General features: G+C 51.6%; 1 protein-coding gene across 1 annotated transcript in view; it reads left to right on the top strand.

Moving 5' to 3' along the window:
• Window positions 1-21,647, top strand: part of LOC135461186 (uncharacterized) — a 35,594-nt gene extending 13,947 nt beyond the window's left edge. The window contains exons 4-9 of the mRNA XM_064738168.1: window positions 17,630-17,779; window positions 19,057-19,772; window positions 19,885-19,935; window positions 20,140-20,506; window positions 21,122-21,298; window positions 21,541-21,647. Coding sequence (XP_064594238.1) covers window positions 17,630-17,779; window positions 19,057-19,772; window positions 19,885-19,935; window positions 20,140-20,506; window positions 21,122-21,298; window positions 21,541-21,647 — 1,568 coding nt within the window. The remainder of the gene's footprint in view (window positions 1-17,629; window positions 17,780-19,056; window positions 19,773-19,884; window positions 19,936-20,139; window positions 20,507-21,121; window positions 21,299-21,540) is intronic.
• The last annotated feature ends 260 nt before the right edge of the window (window positions 21,648-21,907 follow it).

Here is a 21,907-nt window from a genome sequence, read left to right on the forward strand (position 1 = left end):
TTGGGCCCTGGATCCATCCTGTCCAGGGCCCTGTGCAGAGACCTCCTACCCTCCAGCAGATCCACAATCCCAGACAACTTGGTATCACCACGGTTCCATGAGGCCCCAGACTGTCTCAATGGTCTCCATGATTCCATGAGGCCTCCCAGTGTCACAATGTCCCTTTGGTTCCATGGGACCCCTTGGTGTCACAAAGTCCCTTGGATCCTTGGGCCCTGCAGTGTCACAGTGGCGCCATGGTCCCCCTAGGCCCTGCAGTGTCAAAATGTATCCTTGGTTCCATGAGGTCTGGCAGTGTGGCAATGCTCTCCTTGGTTCCACCATGTCACAATGGCCTCTTGATCCCAATGGCCACCACGGTGTCAAACATGTTTCCTTCATTCCAGGAGTCCCTGAGGAGCAGCACTGGCCCCTTGGTTTCATGGGGCCCTGCAGTGTCACAATGGCCCCATCATGACACCAGGTCCTGCTCTGTCACAATGCTCTGCATGGTTCCACAAGGCCCTGCAGGGTCACAGTGGCCTCTTGGTTCCCTGAGGCCTCAGAGTGCCACCATGAATTCCTTGGTACTGCAGTGTCATAATGGAGCCCTGGTGACAAAAGATCCTGCAGTGTCACCAGGGGCCCTTGGTTCCTCGGAGTACAACAGTGTCACAATTGTTCCCTCATTTCCCAGAGTCCTTGCAATGGAGCAATGGCCCCTTGATTCCATTGTCTCCTGGATCTCACAACTGCTCCATGGCTGGTTCCAGAGAATCACAGAATGAGCAAGGTTGGGCATTGAATTCCAGCACACACCTCAGCTCTCTGATGATCCCGGCACCATGCTGGGCCCTGTTTCAGACTGGAGCAGAGCAGATGTTGATGGGACAGAAGCCCTGCAGGGCTGTCAGGGACCTGCAGCTTGCAAGGTGCTCTGCTCTCCCTCAGGTGCTCTCGGAGAGATCCAATCCCAGCTGGGCACCTCAGGGCACAAGTGGCACTGCCTGTTCATGGGCACACAGCTGATGTCTGCCTGGATAGGGGCACAGGTTTTATTACCTCTTAGTTTCATAATATACAAGCAAATCTTTATTATCTGGGTCATTTGAGTACTTTTAAGAAATGGCAACATTTTCCCACAATGAACAGGATTTACCTGGAGTTGTACTGAAGGCAGGAAGAAAAATACTGATCTTGCCTTCTACTTGTGTCACCAATATTCTTTTTATTATTTCCTCTCCCTCCTCCTTCAAGTGTTTGCAGCTCTCTTGTTTAAATGGCCATGTCGAAGGACATCTCTTCATTTAGAGGAACTGGATCCATGTTTTTCCTACTGCTCTCAAATTTCCTCCTCCAGGTGCTCTCTGGTCATTCAAGTGCCTCTCAACTAACTGGTTTCATCCTTTCAGCTGCAGGAAGTTGCCCAATCTTTCTGAAGTTAAAATTAATATATAATTAATCAATATTTTAATTGTGTTTATATCACAGAATTACCTTTTCTTATGTTCTTGTCCAAAACTGTTCCTGTCTGGAAATTCTTGGCGACGGGGGACATGTTAGATGGCACTGGGAAATCTCAGAGAGCTGAGGGAAGAGCTGTGATGGTTATTAAACTGTTCAAATGTTCAACTTGTGTTTGTTGGCAAGAAATCTTTCTGTGCCTCTGAGTGTCACCAGGCCCTGACCCCAAAGGACGCAAACCTGTTGAGTTGTGGTTCCCACTGCAGGGGCTGCACTTGGACCTTGGCTCTGCACAGGAGAGCTCTTCGTCACCTTTCTCTCTTTTCCTCCCTCTGGGCATGGAGGGAGCTCCTGACTTCAGCCTGTGACTCGTGTGTGCAAAGAGCAAATCTGGGCAGAATTGGGGCAGGAAGGGTTTGGGGGACCTTGGGATCTGTGCTGGACACTGAAGATGTTTTCCATTGCTCTGAGACTGTCTCCTGTGGAAAGTGGATTTAATATCCAGCAGAGGAATGGCTTTTGCATTTGATAGAGTTGTGCCTTCCCTTGGCTTTGTTGGCTGACAAGAAATGAACATCCCTCTGTGTCTCGGGCAGCTCCTTCTCCAAGGAAAGTAGGTGGGAGTTGGAGCCAAGGAGCTGAAAGCTGCAGGTGCAGCCTGGGCTGGAGGGAGCTCAGATTTGCACAAGGCTGCTCTGAGTGCCAGGCTTTGGATGAGGGAAATGGTGGGGTGGGGGTAGGGACAGATCTGATTGATTGTCAGCCATGAAGGGTCTTGATTTTCATATCTATTCAAACTGCATGAGGAGGTAAGGAGGTACTTGGATTCAGTGTCAATTGGAGATTGCACATATCAAAAAATTAACAGGAAAACAAAGTAAACAGTAAAATCTCTTCTCACTGTCTTTTTAAATATAATGTATTCACTTTGAATACATTACTGACATCTACTAAACCACAAAGGATTTGAAAATTATAATCAAATTATCCCCTGAGGCTTGGCTTGTTCAGTTGTTCTGAATGTTAATGAGCCCTGGGACACTGAATTCCTGCACTGAAGAGCTGAAGGCTGAACAAGCCTCTGGAGCAGGAAAATTCAGCAGCAGCCTCCAAGGTGCTGAGGATGCCAGCAGCCCCCACTGAGGCCATCCCTGCCCAGAGACCGTGGGGGAATGGGCAGACAAGGAGAGCGTTCCTGGGGCTGGGGCAGCACAACTCAGAGGCACCAGTGGCTCCAGCTGGGCAATGGAGTGTGGAATGTGGCTGGGAAAGCCCTGTCTGGGCTGGGCCAAGCAGGACACACAAGCCCTGATCCCCATCCCCCAGATGACTCTCTCAAGGAGACATTTAAAAGAAATTACAATTGTTTGTGTACTCTGAGTTGGATGTACTGGAGAAATACTGACAAGAGATCTTCAAGATGTTAAACAACCAAACAGCCTTTACTGGCATCTTTAGAAAAAAAGAGAAACTTGGCAAAATGTTTAATACAACATTCAATCAATCAAAAACACTTCTCAAAGCATTACCTTGGTCCACTCAACTTCACAACTCTAAACTTGTTCATTTTTAAGTTAATCAAAATTTGCAAGAGGAGAGAATTAGAAGAAGACACAGAAAGGGAGAAAGAAGAAAAAGATTTTGAGAGGCACACAGACAGCTACCAACTCCTGGATTCCACCTGTGTTCAGATGGAAATTCCAAAAGTAGGTAGGATCAAGATGTGTGCTTGCCTTGTGGTCAGCCTTCAATACCCCTTGGTCTCCCAGGGCCTTTCCCCCAGGTGGGACTTGGGCTCATTTGGTCCCTCAGGAGCTGGGCTGGGGCTGCAGAGGGGGCTGTGGAGCACTGCCTGTGCTGTGCCAGGGACTGGCAGGCACTGCTGGGCTGGGATAGAGGCTCTGGGGGGATTGGGGTTACAGGGCAGGGCAAGGCTGGACCTGTCCCTTCCTCCCCCCTACACAAAATGTTTTGAGCCAACAATCTCCCCCAGTCTGTCACGGTAAGGCAATGTTAGAGATGAAATCCCAATTCTGGCTATGGGCATCTGGCCGAGAAGGACAGTTCTTTTCCATAGGAAGGAAAGCATAGAGCTCCAGTGTTTGAAGAGCCTCACTAGGCTTAGGCCAGCCAGACTTGTCAGGAATGGGAGATTTTTTTCTCGGAGCAGTCTTTGGACATAAGTAATTTTGGAGGTGTGAGCCCAGTCTTGGCCATGAGTGCCTGGAGAAGCAGGACAGTTCTTTCCCATAGGAAGGAAAGCACACAGCCTTCCCCAATGTTTTGGGGACAGATGAGAGGTGACCCTTTTGAAACCATTGCCAGCCAGACTTGTTCCGGCAATATTCCTATGGGAACAATCCCTGATATAAGGAAATTTGAAGGTGGAATCCCAATGCTGGCCATGGCTACCTGGAAGACAAGGACAGTACTTTTCCATAGGAAGGAAAGCACAGAGCCCCAGTGTTTCAGCATCAGTTGGGAAGAGACCCTCAACATGCCAAGGTCAGCTGGACCAGTCAGGCAGTCCATGGGAGGCCAAACTACCCAGACCTCTTCTGTGTCCTTTTGGTTTTTTGGGGCCCCACAGTGTCACAATGGCCCCTTGATTACAAGAAGACCTGCAGTGTCAAAATGGACCCTTAGTTCAATGGGATCCCAGATTTTCACAATGGTCCCTTAGTTCCATGAGGCCTTGCAGTGTCACAGTGGTCTCTGTGGTTCCCCAGGCCCCACAATCTCATGTGACTCCTCTGTTCCATGAGCCCTGCAATGTCGAAATGGACCTTTGCACCCTGGGGGTTCGCGGTGTCACAATGGTCTCCTTTGGCTCCACAGTGTCACAATGGATGACTGAGGCCCCCTCTGTGTCACCCTGGACCTTTGGCTCCATGCAGCCCTGCAGTGTCACAAAAGCCTCTTGGTTTCACGAGGCCCCACAGTATCACAATGGTCCTCTTGGTTCTCTGGGGATCCCCAGGGTCACAATGGTCTCACTGGTTCCACGAGGCCTCACAGTGTCACAATGCTTTGCTTATTCCATGGTACCTCATATCATCACAATGGTCTCCATGATCCCATGAGTCCCATCAGTGTAACAATGATCTTCTTGGCTCCATGGTGCCCCACAGTGTCTCACGGGCCCCCACGGTTCCATGAGGCTCACAGTGTCACAATGGACCTTTGGTCTGATGGGGCCTCTCAGTGTCACAAAGATCCCTACATTCCATGGAGGCACACAGTGTCACTACAGTCCCCTTGGTTCCATGAGGCCCAGCAATGTCACAGTGCTCTCCATGATTCCATGAGGCCCCACAGTGTCACAATGGTCCGTTGGTGTCATAGGGACCCATAGTGTCACAGTGGTCGTTTGGTCTCACAGGGCCCCACAGTGTCACAATGATCCCTTGGTTCCATGGGCCCTGTGCTGCTGCATTCCTCCCTCCCCTTCTCAGGCCGCCCTGCCAGCTGAGAAATGCTCCTTGGGCCTCGGCCTTGGCCAACAGCCCCTGGGTTTAGCTCCTCTGCAGCTCATCACAAACACTGTCTGCTCCAGGCACTGCTGCTGCCCAACCAGCTCCTGGTTCCTTTAGCAGCAGCCCTGGGAACTGTTTTTGTTCCCTCAGTGGCACAACATCCCTGTTCTCACACTGCCAAAGAAAGCTGTTGGTGCCAAGTGCGGCCAGGATGAACCATTGCTGGGACTGCAGCCCCTCTATTGGGGCCCTGCACACAGCGCTCCAAAAGGAGCCCTTGGAGCTCTCCTGGGCCAGCGACTCCCTCTGAGTGGGGCCTCTCCCAGCCGGGAACTCTCCCGTTTGCTGCACTCGGGGATCCTGAACAACGACGGAGCCTGGGCCGATCCCCCCACTCCTCCAGGCTCAACCCTTTGCCCTTTGCTGGGGAGATGCCAAAGGATCCACAGTGAGCATTTCCTGCCCTCAGGGGAATTGCTCACAGGTGCCTTGCACTGACTCTTGGTGTCTGTGTGCACACAGGAGTGCCTGTGCTGGGGAAATGTGGCAGAAATGCTGCTCTCTGAGGGGTTTGAGTGCCTTGGATAGCTGATTCAGTCAGGCCTGTAGGGAAGGTTAAACTACAAGGCCTAAGTGAAGTTAAATGCTGATGAGAGTTTTTCTTTTGCTAAGCGGTTACCTTTAAAATAAGTTATATGTTAAGTTCAATATTGTTTAGTTTTATTCCTCTGTTAAATTGTAAAGTCATAGGTTTAAGTTAGGTTACATGCTGTTACGCTCTGCTCTTATGCTAAATTGTGAGGTTGAAGGTATCAGTTAAGGTTAAGGTATCAGTTAAGTTCTGTTAATTTTGAGCTCTGTTAAGCTTTTGGGCCATATTCCTTTTATCCTTGCCCTCGCTGTCCTTGTGTCACACACACACACACAGGGACAGTTCTGGGTTAATTTCTGGTTTGATTGCCTGGATTCTGTTTGGTTTTCTTGTTGCTTTGTTTCCCTGGTGTGCCTGAGGTTTCCAGTCAGGAGCAGAGTGACTCTTGCCAAGGAACTTTGTGCCGCTGTCCCTTAATATTAAATCTGGTTTTTGCTGATCCCTTGCTGGGGATTTTTCCAGCGCTCTCAGCCCTTGTTCGTAACAGGGTGAAGGAGCCCTGGCCCAGGCTCTGGCCCTGGGGGACACGGGGACGCTGCCGGGGGGTCCCTGTCCCCCTGTGCCACCCCCAGGGCCCCGGCCCCCGTCCCCGTGTTAGGCTCTGGGTTCGATCTCATGGAACATCCTCTGGGGGAGGCTGCGGGGCCGGGGGCGGGGGGACCCGGGGGGACAGGGGAGGGACCCCGCTGTGCACGAGCAGGGTTGGACTGCTCTGGGGGTAGCTGTGAGGGGGGCTGGGGCAGAGTGACCTCCCCAGTGACCTCACACAGTTCCCGTGATGTCACACAGCCCCCGTGATGTCACACTGCCCCTGTGATGCCATACAGCCACTGTGATGTCACACGGCTCCCTGTGATGTCACACAGCCCCTGTGGTGTCACACTGTCTGTGTGATGTCACAATGCCCCTATGATGTCACAAAGCCCACTGTGATGTCATACATCACCTGTGATTTCACACTGCCCCTGTGATGTCACACAGCCTCTTGTGATGTCACACTGCCCATGTGATTTCACACAGTGTATGTGACGTCACACATCCTCCTGTGATGTCACAGAACCAACTCTATGTCACCTTGTGATGTCATACAGCAGTGCTGTGATATCACAGAACACTGATGTCACAAAGTCATCCTTTTATGTAAGTAACAATCTGTTCTGTGATGTCACAGCCTGCTCCATGGTGTCACACAGCCACCAGGTGATGTCACAACCCACTCTTTGATGCCACAGAGCCACCCTCTATGATGGCAGACTCTGCTCTATGGCCTCACACCCTTCTCTGTGATCTCACAGCCAGCTCTGTGATGTCATCACCCCCTCAGTGATGTTACAGAACCCTCAAGAACTCAGTTCTATTGAGACACTGAAGTTTCTTGTACTTTGAAGAGATCCCTGTCAGGGACACAAATGAGAAAGTGTCCCCAGGTTCCTGCTAGAACAGAACCCTGCAGGCAGTGATGACAGGTGGGGACAAGCAGGGCAAAGGTGTCTCTGGTGCTGAGCAAACCTGGATGTGTTTGAGGAATGCAAAGGGCCAAGGCCTGAGCCCCAGCCCCTGACCAGGCAGATCCTGTCCCTCCCTCCTTGCTCAGGGCTCTTGCTGGGATGGGCACTGGCATGTGGGGATGTGCAGTGCCAAGGGCAGGAGCATGGGGCGGCCCCTGCCAGGCTGCTGAGCAGGGACAAGGAGGCAATGAGGCCCCAGGCCTGCAAGGGTCACTTGTCCCCTCGTGGCCTCAGGCCCAGGCCCAGCAGCCATGGCCAAAGTGCTGCCCAAGTTGGCTCTGGCAGGGCTGTCTTGCAGCTGCTGCCCATCCCTGTGCCCTGTGCAGCCCACGCTGTCCCACGGTGTCCCTGCCCTACGCCTCTGTCCCTGCAGGCTGTCGGCATCCCCCGGCTGCCCCACCTGCTGGGCCCTTCCTTTGCTGACAGCTCTGCCTGGCCGCTGCATGGTGTTTAGATTGATTGATCAATTAGGTCAAAGCTGTATCAGACTGTCTGTAAGGGGATGAGTCTCTTAATAAGTACAGTATGATATGATATGATATGATATGATATGATATGATATGATATGATGTGATATAGTAGAATAAAGCGATGGATCAGCCTTCTGCAATCATGGAGTCAATGCTAATTATTACCTGGCTGGGAGCTGCAACAACTGGCAAACAATGCAGTACTGATAAACAGAGGTACAGCCAGGTGAGGGAGGCAGGTGGAAAAGGCTGTGTGCTGTCCCGGCTCTGAGGGGAACCTCAGCACAGCCTGAAGGTCTGCACATAGGAGAAAACAATGGACACAGAACAGCCAAATGATAAACAGGCACTAACAGCAAGAAGCCCAAGTTCTCTGAGGTTGGAAATTTGAGGATCTGGGGGACTTCTCAGAAGAACTGTTCCAGGGCACTGCCATGGCACAGAGCCAGGGAAAATGTATTGGCCGTGTGCATGAGAGCATGGAGAAAGCCACAGGCCCAGGCAGCTTCTGCCATGTGGGCACAAGCTCTGCTGTCCAGGAGGGTCCTGTAGTGCAGGGGTTTGCAGATGGACATGTAGCGGTTGGAGCACATGAGGGTCAGAATTGAAAGCTCTGCTCTGATAAAGAACAAAAGGAAAAAGAGCTGTGCAGCCTCTGTCCTGTGCCCGGGGTGGCTGCAGGCAGTGCCCCAGCCCTGCTGGGCTGGCAGAAAAGCTGCTCATCAAGAGAAATGTGCTTTTGAGGCTCTTCTTGGTTACCAGGAGTTGCCTCTGTGCCAGGAGCCCAGGCCAGCTCAGCAGCACAGACACAGCACAAGGGCTTTAATGAGCCTCTGGGGCTTTGTGCTCAGGCCTTGAACATCAGCCCCTGAGAGGGAGCTGAAGAAACCTCTCCAGAACTCCAAGTCAGAATCCAACTCCAAAGTTTCTTGCACTTTTAATGGGTCCCAGTGAGGGACATGACTGAGACCGCGTCGCAGGCCCCAGGCAGAGCAGAGAACTGGAGGCAGTGATGACAGGTGGGGACAAGAGAAGCCAAGTCCTGGTGCCCTGGGCCACAGCAGGGTCTGTGCCACCAAGGGCTGTGAGAAGACACCTTGTCCTGAGGCCCTGGGGCCTCCTGGCACAGCCCCAGCCAGGCTGGGCACTGTCAGCCCCTTGTCCTGCCCTCAGCATCCCCCCCTAGCCCACATCCCAGTGGCCTCAAGGATCTGCTGGAAGGAGGCCCCGGGGAGCCTTGCTCAGCAATGGCCCTGGGGGCTCCTTAATGCTCCCTGCAGGGACTGCAGGGTTTTGAAAGGACTTTGGGTTTGGCTTTTGCCTTGGAGTCTCTGAGAGGTTTGTACAATCATGTCTTCCAATTATCTGCTGTAATTAGTCCCTTGAGATTCTTTGTCAGTAACAACACTCAGTGGGGCTCATTAATGCTTCAAGGTGCTTCAGTTATTTTAAGGTACTTGGTGTTTCTCTTTTGATACAGACTCTATGAGTAAGATTGTACAGTCACAGCCTCCAATTATCTGCTTTAACGAGTCCCTGGAAAGCTTTGTACTGACACTCAGTGGGGCTCATTAATACTTTGAGACACTCAAGGTGTTGAAGGTACTTTGGATTTTCCTTTCCACACTGAGTGTTTGAGAGGTTTTTGTGACATCCTTGCCACTAATTCTCTCCTCAAAGGAGTCCATGAGGAGCCTGTGTTGGGGATGGACCTCAGCTGGACCCAGTCATGCTTTGAAACACTTTGGGGTTTTCTTCTGACTTGGACTCCTGGCAAGGTTTGTGCAATCTCCTCCCAGGCCCAGGAGGAGGCTCAGCTCCAAATGCACCACAGAGCTCATTAGGATCAAGCAAGTCCTGACAAACAATGGCTCTGCCTTGATTTCCTTCCGGTGTAATGTAGTCCTTCAGGAAGTTTTCCTTTTACATTTATGGAGAAGTATTTCAAAAAGTTTCTAAGAAATATGCATTCCTATCTTAAAGAGTGTTTCTGTTCTTATTATACAAGATACGATTGCAGCATTCTGAGATTGATATTGATGTAGGGCTGCTCCTAAGGAGGTCTGGCCAGGTCAGTGAAGTTGTACCTAGGAGCTAACCCAGTGTGGACAACCTTGCCCCAAATTCCCCAACCCCATGAGAGAAATGATTTTTACTTTCAAAAATGTAAATGGTTTATTGAGACATCATGAAAATACAACAAAAACTGAATAAAGAAAAGGATACAATGCTGGGAGCAAAGTATTCAGTTAGTGTGCTTATCTACAAAAGGATGTTCTGTCTTTTATACCTCTAGCCCCTCCCAAAGCCTTGTCAATCGACTCCTTCTTCTCTGTCCAGTGGTGGAGATCACTGTCTTACACCTTGATTGGAGGTCAGGTGCTGCCATAGTAACAAGCCAACCCTCCCAAATGCCCCAAATACTGAGGCCATCCTGTGATAACAATGCAAGGGGGAGGGGAAGGATAACTATACATCTACAAAACTTCTCTTAACATATATATTTAATATTCACCCCTTAACTCTGAGAATCAACCATAGAATTACACATCTATAATAAGCCCCCATTTTCTTTTTCTGTAAGTCATTTTGCACGAACAGTTGAGTAAAAAAATTTCTGTCTCTCTTGAATGAGTCATACCAGCATCTGTTGATGTGGGCAAGGACAGTGGGAACAGGAGAAAAAAATCTGATGTTTTCCTTAGACACACTTATTTGGAATGGACAAAAGGGCATCCCAGAGGTCCAGTACGACTTTGACTCCCATCTACCATGCCTATGTGGCTGCTACCCATAGTCAATGTATCTTAGAAGTGAGTACAGAGGCCAACTCAGTCCTGCCCTCCAGTCCTTGTTGAATTAAAAGACAACTGAGAAATGATAGAGGTCCAGTATGGCCTTTTGTCCCTACCTTACCATGCCTATGGGGTTGCTACCCACAGCAGGGCTATGGAGGCTTCTTGGTAGCAAAGGGGCCAACTAGGTCTTGCCATCCTTCCTTTGTCTTATTTTCTTAAAGAAGTTGTCCCAGTACCTTTTACAGTCTCTTGTGTACTTCTCCTCAAGAGATGCTGGTAATGCTAACCCATTAATACAGGAAGAGTTCTCAAGGTGGTTGGTGGAATCTTGACTCTACTTTTTGGGCATCTTGGGGTTTTCCTGGTTGTCTTTCAGTCTCTGCTTGAGAGTCAATCTTGTTTCACCCAGCCTGGATGTTACAGTCCACTCTTTGGGTTCTTCTACTGGGCCTTTGACTCTGTTGGCATGAGTCCATCCCCACTCTGCAGTTTGTACGGCCAATTCGGTGGTGAGCAGTACCTGAAAGGGACCTTCCCACTGAGGGGTTAGAGACTCATCTCTCCATGACTTAATCATCACCCAATTCCCGGGATTAATATCATGGATTCTGAAATCCAGGGTGGTAGTTTGAGGAATTGCCCCTTTATGTCGTATCCTTTCTAAGGTTTGTGCTATAGACAAAACTTATTTCTTGGCATTGGCTTCCCCTCCCTCATAGGTGGAAGCCTTCTGGGGTGAGGTCAGGAAGGGTAACCCAAACATTATTTCATAGGGTGACACCCCCATATCTGACTGGGCTTGGGTTCTAATTCTTCATAAGGCCAAATGGAGACATTTTGTGCATGACATTTGGGTTTCAATCATTAGCTTAACTAGAGCTCTTTTAAGAGTTTGATTCATTCTCTCAACCTGACCGGAACTCTGTGGATGCCTTGGTGTCCTGGTTTAGGGCAAATTTGTTAAAGAATCTGCAAAGGAGGGCCCCTCCAGAAAGCAAACCCACACGGCCCCTCCCCCCAACTGGTTTGGGAAGAATTCCTCAGAGAGACGTGGAAAGAACCTGTTTATTTGACTGGCACAGCACCCCCCAGCACACAAAATTAACAATACCAGATGATACCGCTCTGAGAAAGATGACAAAATCAGAAAGCCTCTTTTGGGGGTGGTTGCTCTGTTCTCAGTCCCTCCAGCGCTGGGCCAGCTGCTGCAGCCGAACCTTTGGTGTTCCCAGGTCCCAGTCTGGAGCAGGTTCGAGATGGTCACAGAAACAGGAGAGGAGAAACAGTCCAGGAAGGAATGTGGACTGTTTAGCTAGAACTAGCTAATAAGCAGAGGCCAAAGCAGAGCAGAAGCAAGAGCAGAAAGAGAGCAAGCAAAGCAGCAAACCGAAAGCAAGAAGTGAAAACAGCCCTATGTACTGCCTGTACTGCCTGATAAGAGAAACCCAAACAAAACTTCCACTCTTCAAAGCCAGTCTTAAAGGCACAGAACAGATGAATGGGGATACAAGCATCATAACATCACCCCAGGACACTTGGATTGTGAAATTCTTATTTTACTCCCAGGGCTTGAATAACTTTCTGCAATATCTTTGATGTAAAATGAGTTCCCCAGTCGGGATCAATCTTGTTTACCATCCCATATCAGGGAATGATTGATTCTAGAAGTGTTTTACTTACAACATTGGCATTGGCTTTCACGGTGGGTACCATTTCTACTCAATGAGTCAAGTGATCTACTATCACTGGCAAAAACTTCCACCGTTGTATGTGGGGAAGCTCAGTAAAGTCTACTTGGATGTTTTGGAAGGGCCCTAATGCTAGTTGTCACCCTCTTCTGGGGGTTTTCCTCATGATTTTCTTATTCACTTGTTGACATACCACACTCCATTCAGTTACTTGCTTAGCTATTCTGAAAATTCCTATGCAGTCCTAATCCCATAGAAATTTATCACTTAGCATTTGTGTACCCGAATGTGTTGTTCCATGTATGCCTTCTAGCATTTTCCTGGCCAGGAATTTATTCAACCCTTGCCTCCCATCTGCTAATCTCCACTTCTTTTTTTATCTTTCTTGGCTTCTCTTTTAAGTTCTTCCTCTTCTGTCCCACTGAATATGGGGACTTTTTGCATTTTTCTCATGGGTGTTAATACTATTATTACTTTTTTGTCTCTGATTCAATTGCATTTTTAGCCTCTAGATCAGCCTGTTTCCTCACTCCATCTGAGTTGCCCCTTTTTTATGTCCTTTAACATACACACTGCTACTTCCTCTGGTAATTGTAAGGTTTCTAACCCTTTAAAAGAATTTTTTGTGAATCAGTCCGTTTCCCTTTAAATTGAATAGCCCCCTCTCTTCCCAAATATTTCCAAAGGCATGCACTATTCCAAAAGCATATTTTCAATATGTATCTATTGTTCCATTTTTCTGTGGTAATGTTTCCAGAGCTTGTTTTAAGACATTCAACTCACACCTTGGGCTGACCAGTTGGAAGGTAACTTTCTCTTTTCTATGGCTACCAACCCTTCATCCACTATAGCGTACCCAATACCCTTTGCCCCTTTATTACCCCTGAAGATCCATTGATGTACAATCATTTTCCACCTTGGAGTGGTTGATCTGTTAGGTCCTCTCTTACTTTAGTTTGATAGTTTATAACCTCTAGGCAATTATGTATTAGATCCTCGTCTGGTTCTCCATAGAAAAACTGGGCAGGGTTGAGTTGGTTACACACAATTACCTCTAAATCATTATCTATTAAGATGGCTTCATAATTTAACATACAGGAATCAGTGAACCATTTCTCAGCCTTTTGGCTTAGGATACTTCTAACTGAGTGTGGGGTATGTATTTTCAATTTTCCCCTGAGGGTTAATATCTTGGTTTAAAAAGACAGTTGTGCGCTAAGGAAGGCAGAAGCCTCCCTTAAAATGGAAAATGCAAACCCCCTTCCCTCCAAATTTTTATAATTTTGAAATTGCATGGGGGCTCTCAGGCAAAGATATTGGATCAGGATGAATAGTTCTTTATTAGGGAAGAAAATTAAACAAATAAACAGTGCAGTAATACAAAACAGTACTGATAGAGTCAGAATATGACCTGACACCATGTTGGTCAGGGTGTTGGTAGCAGTCCAAGTGAAATGGTGGCTGAAGTCCTCCTGAAGTGGTAGATGTGGTTCTGTTGAAGCAGTGATCCTGTAGAAGGATGTAGCCTCCCTCTGAAGATCCAGTGATGGTGTAGATGGGCCTGGTCTTCCTCTGGGAATCCAATGGAAAAGCCTGCTGATCCTGTGGGAATCCAGTGGGAAAGGCTGTTCTGGTGTCCCAAAATCTCAGACTATATCCAGTTAGGTACACTTGGCTCCTCCCTCTGGGCAGAGCATCTCACAATGGGATGCTGTAATTTTGATCAGTCATGCAGTGACACTCAATGGCTCATTAACAGCAGATGCCATCCCAGAGGGAAGATTGGTTTGTGGAAGAGATAAAGAAAACTGCCCAATTAACAGAAGATAACTACCTCACCTCCAACAGATGGGAACAGAACACACACATTGCCTTGCAATCCAGGACATTATCCACCCCTTATTCTATTTCCATCTGCATCGCAATAAAACCTTCCACACAGTTCTCACTTAAGACTAGGTTTCCCTGTGGTACACAACAGCTTTCTCCATCTTTCTGCATTAACCACCAAGTGTAACCAGGTCTTTGAGCAAAAACAATCCCACAGATGGGGTTGTCTTTGCCTGAGGTGGGATAAATCCAAACAGTCTTTCCTAAAATACCTTTCATCTGTAGAACAGGGATTTTGTCTCCATACGCTGTGTGCAGGGGTTCAGACTGGGCAGCACCAGCTCGATTGATGGACCCTCAGGTGTTGAACATCCAGGTGGCTTTTGCTAAGTTCACTTCCCAATTTCTAAAAGTTCCCCCCCCAAGTGCCTTCAGAGTAGTCTTAAGCAGTCCATTGCACTGTTCAACTTTCCTGGCAGCTGGTGCATGATGGGGATATGATGGATCCATTCAATACTGGTTCCCTGGCCCAGGTGTTAATAAGACCATTCTTGAAATGAGTCCCATTGTCTGACTCAATTCCCTGAGGGGTGCCATGCTCCACAGGATTTGCTTTTCCAGACCCAGGATGGTGTTCCAGGCAGTGGCGTGAGGCAAAGGGTTGGTCTCCAACCATCCAGTGGTGGCCTCCACCATGGTCAGCACACAGTGTTTGCCCTGGTGTGTCTGGGGCAGTGGGATGGAGTCAATCTGCCAGGCCTCCCCATACTTGTACTTGGACCACCGCCCACCATACCAAGTAAAGCCATCGGGCTTTACCCGCTGGGCCTGCTTGGTCTCAGCACATGTCTCACAGTCGTGGATAACCTGAGAAATACTGTCCATGGTTAAATCCACCCCTTGGTCTTGTGCCCACTTATAGGTGGCATCCCTGCCCTGATGCCCTGAGACATCATGGACCCATCCAAGCTAGGAAAAACTCTCCCTTCTGCTGCCAATCTCAGTCTATCTTTGACACATCTATTTTTGCTACCTGATCTACCTGTTCATTGTTTTGGTGTTCCTCATTAGCCCAATTCTTGGGGACATGAGCATCTACATGGTGGACCTTCACAGGTAGTCTCCCTACCCTGGAAGCAATGTCTTTCCACTCATCAGCAGCCCAAATTGGTTTTCCTCTACGCTGCCAGTTAGCCTTTTTCCACCTTTCCAGCCATCCCCACAGAGCATTGGCCACCATCCATGAATCAGTGTAGAGGTAGAGCTTTGGCCACCTCTCTCTTTCTACAATGTCCAGGGCCAGTTGAACAGCTTTGAGTTCAGCAAATTGGCTTGATCCACCTTCTCCTTCGGTAGCTTGTGCAACCTGTCATGTGGGGTCCATATGGCTGCTTTCCACTTCCGGTTCATCCCTACAATTGGACAGGAACCATCAGTGAAAAGACCGTAGCGTGTTTCCTCTGGGAAAGCTTGGTTATATGGAGGAGCTTCTTCAGTCCATGTTGCTTGTCTTGTTCTTCATCTGTGACACCAAAATTTTCACCTTCAGACCAATTTGTAATTACCTCCAAAATCCCTGGGCCATTCAGTTTACCTATACGGGCAGTGTCTCTGTCCCTCTGGGAGCCTCTCAGGAACCCTCAGCCAGTCCCGAGTTGGCAGACACCGGGGACCAACCCCGACACGGCCGACAGCGGGGAGACACTCTCCCAAGCCCCGAGGGTATGGAGGGCACGTGGTTGTCTTTGCAGCAGGAGAGACCCCAGAGACATGGGTACAAGATAAAGGGCTGACTCTTAGCAGGGGTTAATCCCAGGTTTTATTCTAGGAGTACCAAAGGAGCCCCTACACCTCAGGGGGCTCCTGCTGAGAGCCCTGGGAGATGTGCCAAGGTTACATTTAAAGGGAGGTGGAAACCAAAAGTAGATAACATTTTACTAACCAATAAGTGACACTAAGGGATGGGTACTGGGGGACAGACATTTAGGACAGCGTATGGGGCAAGGTTTGGGGGCTGACCCCTGGCCTCTGGCTCATCACTCAACATCCTGGACCAAAGCTTTTAGATGGAGGGGATGGGATGCTGAGTGATTGACAGAGAGCCAGGGTGGAGATTTGGGGATGATCTCAGCAAGGGAAAGGGATCACACAGGTAAAGGGAGGGGGGTACCATCTGGGATGAACCATTTGGGAAAAATACGGGGATTCAAAAACAAAACTATTATAAAATATTATAAAGTACAAAAACACACTACGACACACCACCCAGATCTGGTGCTTGCTGCACAAGCGCCCAGATCCGGAAATTTTCCAGGGCTGACACAGCCCAAGTCCAGCAATTTGCTGGCACAGAAAGCCAAAATCCGCAATGTCCTGATGCCAATACAGGTACTCAGACCTGGTGTTTGGTGCCACTGCCAGTGCTCAGATCTGGATATTTCCCGGTTCTAGCAGAGCCAAGTCCAGAAATTTTCTGGCAAAGAAAGCCATAATTTGGCAATTCCCTGCTACCGTCATTAGCAATGCCAAGATCTGGTGTTTGCTGGCACCACCAGTGCCCACATGCGGGAATTTCCCGGTGCCGGCACAGCCCAAGTCTAGTAATTTTCTGGCAAAGAAAGCCAAAACCTTGCAAATACCTGGTGCTGGCCCCACACAGATCTGGTGCTTGCTTGCACTGCCAGTGCTCAGATCCAGCAGTTTCCCAGTGGCAGCACAGCCCAAGTCCAGCAGTTTGCTGGCACAGAAAGACAAAACCCGGCAATTTTCTAGTGATAGCACCGACACCACCCAGATCTGTGGTTAGCTGGCACCGCCAGTGCCCACATCTGGCAATTTCCCTGTGCCAGCACAACCCAAATGCAGCAATTGTCTGGCAAAGAAAGCCAAAGCCCGGCACTGCCCAGATCTGCTGTGTAGGGGTTGGTTTAAAAAAAGAGGGAGACCTCGGCTTAAGGCCATGGGAAAACTCTCTTTAGTTGGGGTCAGCAGGAGTTCCCGCCCATAATCCTCTTGTTCAGTTATGCAGATTGTTGCTAGAAAGTTCTGAGCTCTCTTTGCTACCATTGGTTACTTTATATTGCAAAAATTGTAATATTCTTAATCGTTCCTTCCTCTTGGATCCTTCCCTCAGATCCCACCTTAACCCCTCCCCACATTACATTACATTATATAAATGTATAAATACCCTGCTATACCCTGGACCCAGGCTTCTTTCTGCTTCTCTCTCTGTACTGTGCACGCCGTCCTGTTTGTTGTGTTTGCCTTCATTAAAGTTCTGTTTCCAGAGCACCAGATGAAAGCTGTCTGTAAAGTGGCCAGAGCTGGTTCTCAGGGAAACCACTGCTCAACGGTCCAGACGAGGACCAGAAGGTTTCACTGGTGTTTGCTGGCACTGCCAGTGCCCAGATCTGGAAATGTCCCTGTTCTGGAAAACCCAAGTGCAGCAATTTACTGGCAAAGGAAGCTGAAACCTGGAAATTTCCCCTTGCCAGCACTCCCCAGTCTAGAATTTGCTGGCAGCAGGACCCCAGGAAAGAAGGAAAGAAGGAAGGAAGGAAGGAAAAGAGGACGGGGTCCAGATCCAGTCCTTCCTGGAGCCTGGAGCTTGTAGAGAGCTGTTTGCTGGCACTGCCAGTGTCCAGATCTGGAAATTTCCCTATTCTGACACAGCCCAAGTGCAGAAATTTGGCACGGAAATCCCAAAACCGGCAACTTCATGCTACTGGGTCTGGCACTGCCCACACCTTGTGTTTGCTACACAGGAACCCAGATTTGGAAATTTCCTTATGCCAGCAGCGCCCAAATCCGGCAGATTTCTGTTGCTGCCAACGACATCATCCAGATCTGGTGTTTGCTGGCAGCACCAGCGCCCAGATCTGAAAACTTCCTGGTGCTGGCACAGCCCAAGTCCAGTGATTTGCTGGCACAGAAAGACAAAATTTGGAATTTTGCAGGTTCTGGCTCCAGCACCATCCAGATCTGGTGGTTGCTGGGACCGCCAGTGCACAGATTTGGAAATTTCCCGATGCCTTCACAGCCCAGGTCTAGCTAGGTTTAGCTAGCTTAGGAAGAGAAGTTCCTTGGACTGTGACTTTCCTTTTTCTTGGAACTGTTTAAACCTGCTCTGGACTGAAAACCCAGAAAAACACCGACAGCTCACACCTGTGGCCCCCCAAGGTCTGGGACGCTGCATTCCAGCACCAGAGGGACAGAAGAGATCGAGTGAGCCAACTACAACCCACGAAAAGGACTTCCTGAATTTGCCATCTCTTCAGCACTGTCAGAGGTTTTATTTAATATTATTAATTTTTCATGCTTGTGAATACTTTACTTGTTAAATAAACTGGGGTTTTTTCACTTTTCTCAAGGGAAGTATTTTCCTGAACTAGTACGGGGAGGGGCCATTTGAACTTGCTTTCTAGACGGACCCCTTTTGGAGATTTCCTCCCAAAATTTGCCCTAAACCAGCAAAAACAGTCACAATGAAAATTGCACCAGTGGCATAATTTCCTGGTGGCAAATCTTGTGACAGAAGCTTGACCTTGTTCTCCATGAGAGATTCTTGGGAAGAGCAGACAGGAGAAGATTCCTGGAAAACTGAAACAGCTTTCCAGAAGTGAAATGAAAATGAAAGAAACAATCCAAGATGTTTTCCTCTATTTATTTCTATGCTCCCCTTTTCCATGTTGCACTGCTTCTCCATCCCAGTAATTCCAGATGCACCTCACCTCTAGGATCGATGACTTGGTGATTTTTAGACACTCTAAAATACCATGAGCCACACACAGTTTTCCTTCCCCTGTTTTTACAGGAAAGCAACCCTGGATATGTAAGTGCAGTGCTGGGCTCAGGTAGGAATCCTACCCCAAGGGAAGGTGGCCTGAAGGTGTTTGACCCTCAGCAAGGACAATGCACAGCAGCGAGTGAGGGGATTGCTGTGCCAGTGCGCAGGAGTCAGGGCTCTGCATCTGGGCTCAGCACTGCAAAGTTCCCGTGTTTGGGCAGATGGAGGGGCTGTCCCCGGGGCGCGCGGGGCTCGAACGTGGGGCTCGTGGGGCCAGCGGGGAACGGACACGGGGACGAACGGCCCCGGTGCTTCAGTTGCAGCGGCGGCAGCGGCAGCGGCGGCAGCAGCGGCGGCAGCGGCAGCAGTAGCGGCGGCAGCACCAAAACAGATACTTTTGAACAGTCTTTCTCCTTTTCTTTCTCTTTCTCTCTTTCTTTCTCTTTCTCTCGCTTTCCCGCTGTCGGGCACCCTTCCCTCGGGGTCCCTTGCCTGGTGTCCCTCTCCTCTCCCCGCCTCCCTCTCCCCTGCCGGGCCGGGCCATGCCCCCGGCCCGCCCCCGGCCCCGGGCGGGGCTGCCCCGTGCCCGGCCCCGGCCGTCCCGCCGTGGTCTCGCCTTCGCCCGGCTCTGGCCGTACTGGCGGTGGCGCTGCTGGGCGGCCATCAGTGCCTGGTGCGGGGGCGGCATCGCCGCCCTTCGGCTCCGCCTGGCCCGAGCCCGGCCCCGGACCCGACGCAGGGTCCAGTCCCGACCCCGGCCCCGGCCCCGGCCCCGGCCCCGGCCCCGGCCCCGGCTCCTCCCGGGGCCCGCGGAGGACACACGCGGCGCGGCCGCTCCCGCCGCCTCCGCTGCGGATTCCCCGGCCCGAGCTCCGCCGCTCGGCAGCGCGGCCTCCGGCCCCGAGCCGCCGAGGCCCGGGGCGGGTGGGGATGCCGGGCCCGGGGCGGGTGAGGGGCGCTCGGGGGCCGTGGCTGGCCCCGGGCCGAGCGCTGACAGCCGCGTCCCGCCCGCACGGAAGGCGCAGGACGCCCTGCAGGAGCGGTACCGGCTGGGTTCGCTGCTGGGGCGCGGCGGCTTCGGCAGCGTCTTCGCGGCCACGCGGATCTCGGACGGCGCCCCGGTGAGCGGCGGGGCCGGCGGCGGGCGGAGGCGGAGGGGATGGAGGAGGAGGATGGGTCGGGGCACGGCGGGACGGGCGGCGAGCTGAGCCCGCTGCTCTCCCTCGCTCGCAGGTGGCCATCAAACGCGTGCCGCGGGATCGCATCCGGCACTGGGGCGAGCTGGTGAGTGAGCGGGGCCAGCGGCTACAGCCGGGCCGTGCCGGGCGGCGAGGAGCCGGGGCCCGGCAGGGTGGGAGCCGCCGTGAGCCCTGCGGGGAGAGCGGGCGTGGGGTGAGCGGGGCGTGCAGAGCATCCCGGGCTGGCTGAGGGCTTCCCCAGGCCTGGCACGGCCTCGGCCCCACTAAGAGCATCGTGCTCCTCACGCAGCCCGACGGCACCAGCGCACCCCTGGAGGTCGTGCTTCTGGCCAAGGTGTCCCGTGGCTGTGGCGGTGTCATTCAGCTCCTGGAGTGGCTGGAGCTCCCCGACGGCTTCCTGCTGGTGCTGGAGCGTCCGGAGCGGTGCCAGGAGCTCTCGGGTTTCCTGGCGGAGCGAGGGTTCCTGCCGGAGGAGGAGGCGCGGATGCTGTTCCGCCAGGTGCTGGAGGCCGTGCGGCACTGCACCAGCTGCGGGGTCCTGCACCGGGACATCAAGCCCGAGAACATCCTGCTCGACCTGGCTAGCAGGCAGCTGAAACTGATCGACTTTGGCTGTGGCGCCTTCCTCCAAGACACAGCCTACACCCAGTTTGCAGGTGAGCCCTCGCAGGGGGTGCTCCTGGGCATCTCGTGGTGCAGCCTGGGTGCAGCACTGGGGCCTCCCCCTATTGCAGCCGGGATGGGATTGATGCTAGAGCCGAGTTGATTTGGGTGGGGGTGTGAGGGGGGCCAGCTCCCAGCCCTGCTGACAGCCTTCAGCACCCACTGTGGCTTGGGCTGGGGCTGGAGCTGGGGCAGCTGGCCCGACACAAACCCGCATGGGGGTAGCAGAGAGGGAGGCCTGACCGCGTGCCCCGGATGGTTTGGTGTGCAGGCGAGGAAAGGCTGGACTGCTCCACTCCCTTTGTTTGCCTTGGCTTATTAAGATTTTTGGGGGCCATGCAGGTGGGGAGGAGTGTGGGTTTTCTCAACTACTGGGTGGAGTTTTCCTTTGTGTGTCATGGTTGGGCCTTCCTAGGGTTTCTTCTGCCCTCTTCCAGGACCAGTGGCTTCTTTTCCAGCCCCGAGTTTGTGCACAAGTCCCAGGTGCTGGCGAGAGGGCAGCGCTCACCCCGTGTGCCTCTGGGGCAGTCCACACATGCCCAGGGATGCTGGGGCCAGGCTCTGGGAGCAGCAGCATCCCCCTGCTGAGCTGTGTCTGTGTTCCACAGGAACCCTGTCCTACAGCCCACCAGAGTGGATCCAGCACCAACGCTACCACGGCGAGGCAGCCACGATCTGGTCCCTGGGCCTCCTGCTGTGCCACCTGGTCATGGGGAAGCACCCGTTCAGGAGGGGCCAGGAGATCATCCGGGGGCGGATCTTGTTCCCACGATGGCTCTCTCAAGGTGGATCCTCATCTCTGGGCACGGGGGCAATACCAGTGCTGGGAGACAGCAGCGGGCTCATGGGCAAACCACTCTGGCAGCTGCTGAGGAGGTGGCACATGTCCTGCTCTCCTGCTCTCCTCCAAACAGAGCATCCATGGGGAAGTTTAGGCCTCACTCTGGGCACACCCAGCATGACCTGGGCATGGGAACAGGGGGGCAGCTTCTCCAACTGACTGGTGATTTCTGGTTTCTCTCCCCAGCGTGCCAAGATGTCATTAAGAGGTGTTTGTCCATGCAACCCTCGGACAGGCCATCCTTAGAAGATCTTTTCTGTCATCCTTGGGTGAAGGATGTTTCCCTGCCCTAGAAGACTGAAGAGATCCACGTGCACAGTTGGATCCAGGGGCCTGGCAGGTACCAGCTCCATGCATCTCTTGGCAATCAGTGGCAAAGCAAACCAGGCTGGTTTTGTCCTGCCTGTAGCTCTGAGCAGGGGTCAGCAGAAGGGAACACGCAGCTCTTGGGCTGGAGCTGAGCTGCAGACCTGATGTGGCAAGCACTGGTGGCCACCATCCCCCTGGTTTTGTTTGTCCTGTTCATGGATGGCTGGGGCCCTGGGCAGAGCCC

Source organism: Zonotrichia leucophrys, unplaced genomic scaffold, assembly GCF_028769735.1.
Source record: "Zonotrichia leucophrys gambelii isolate GWCS_2022_RI unplaced genomic scaffold, RI_Zleu_2.0 Scaffold_215_85110, whole genome shotgun sequence".
Classification (NCBI taxonomy): domain Eukaryota; kingdom Metazoa; phylum Chordata; class Aves; order Passeriformes; family Passerellidae; genus Zonotrichia; species Zonotrichia leucophrys.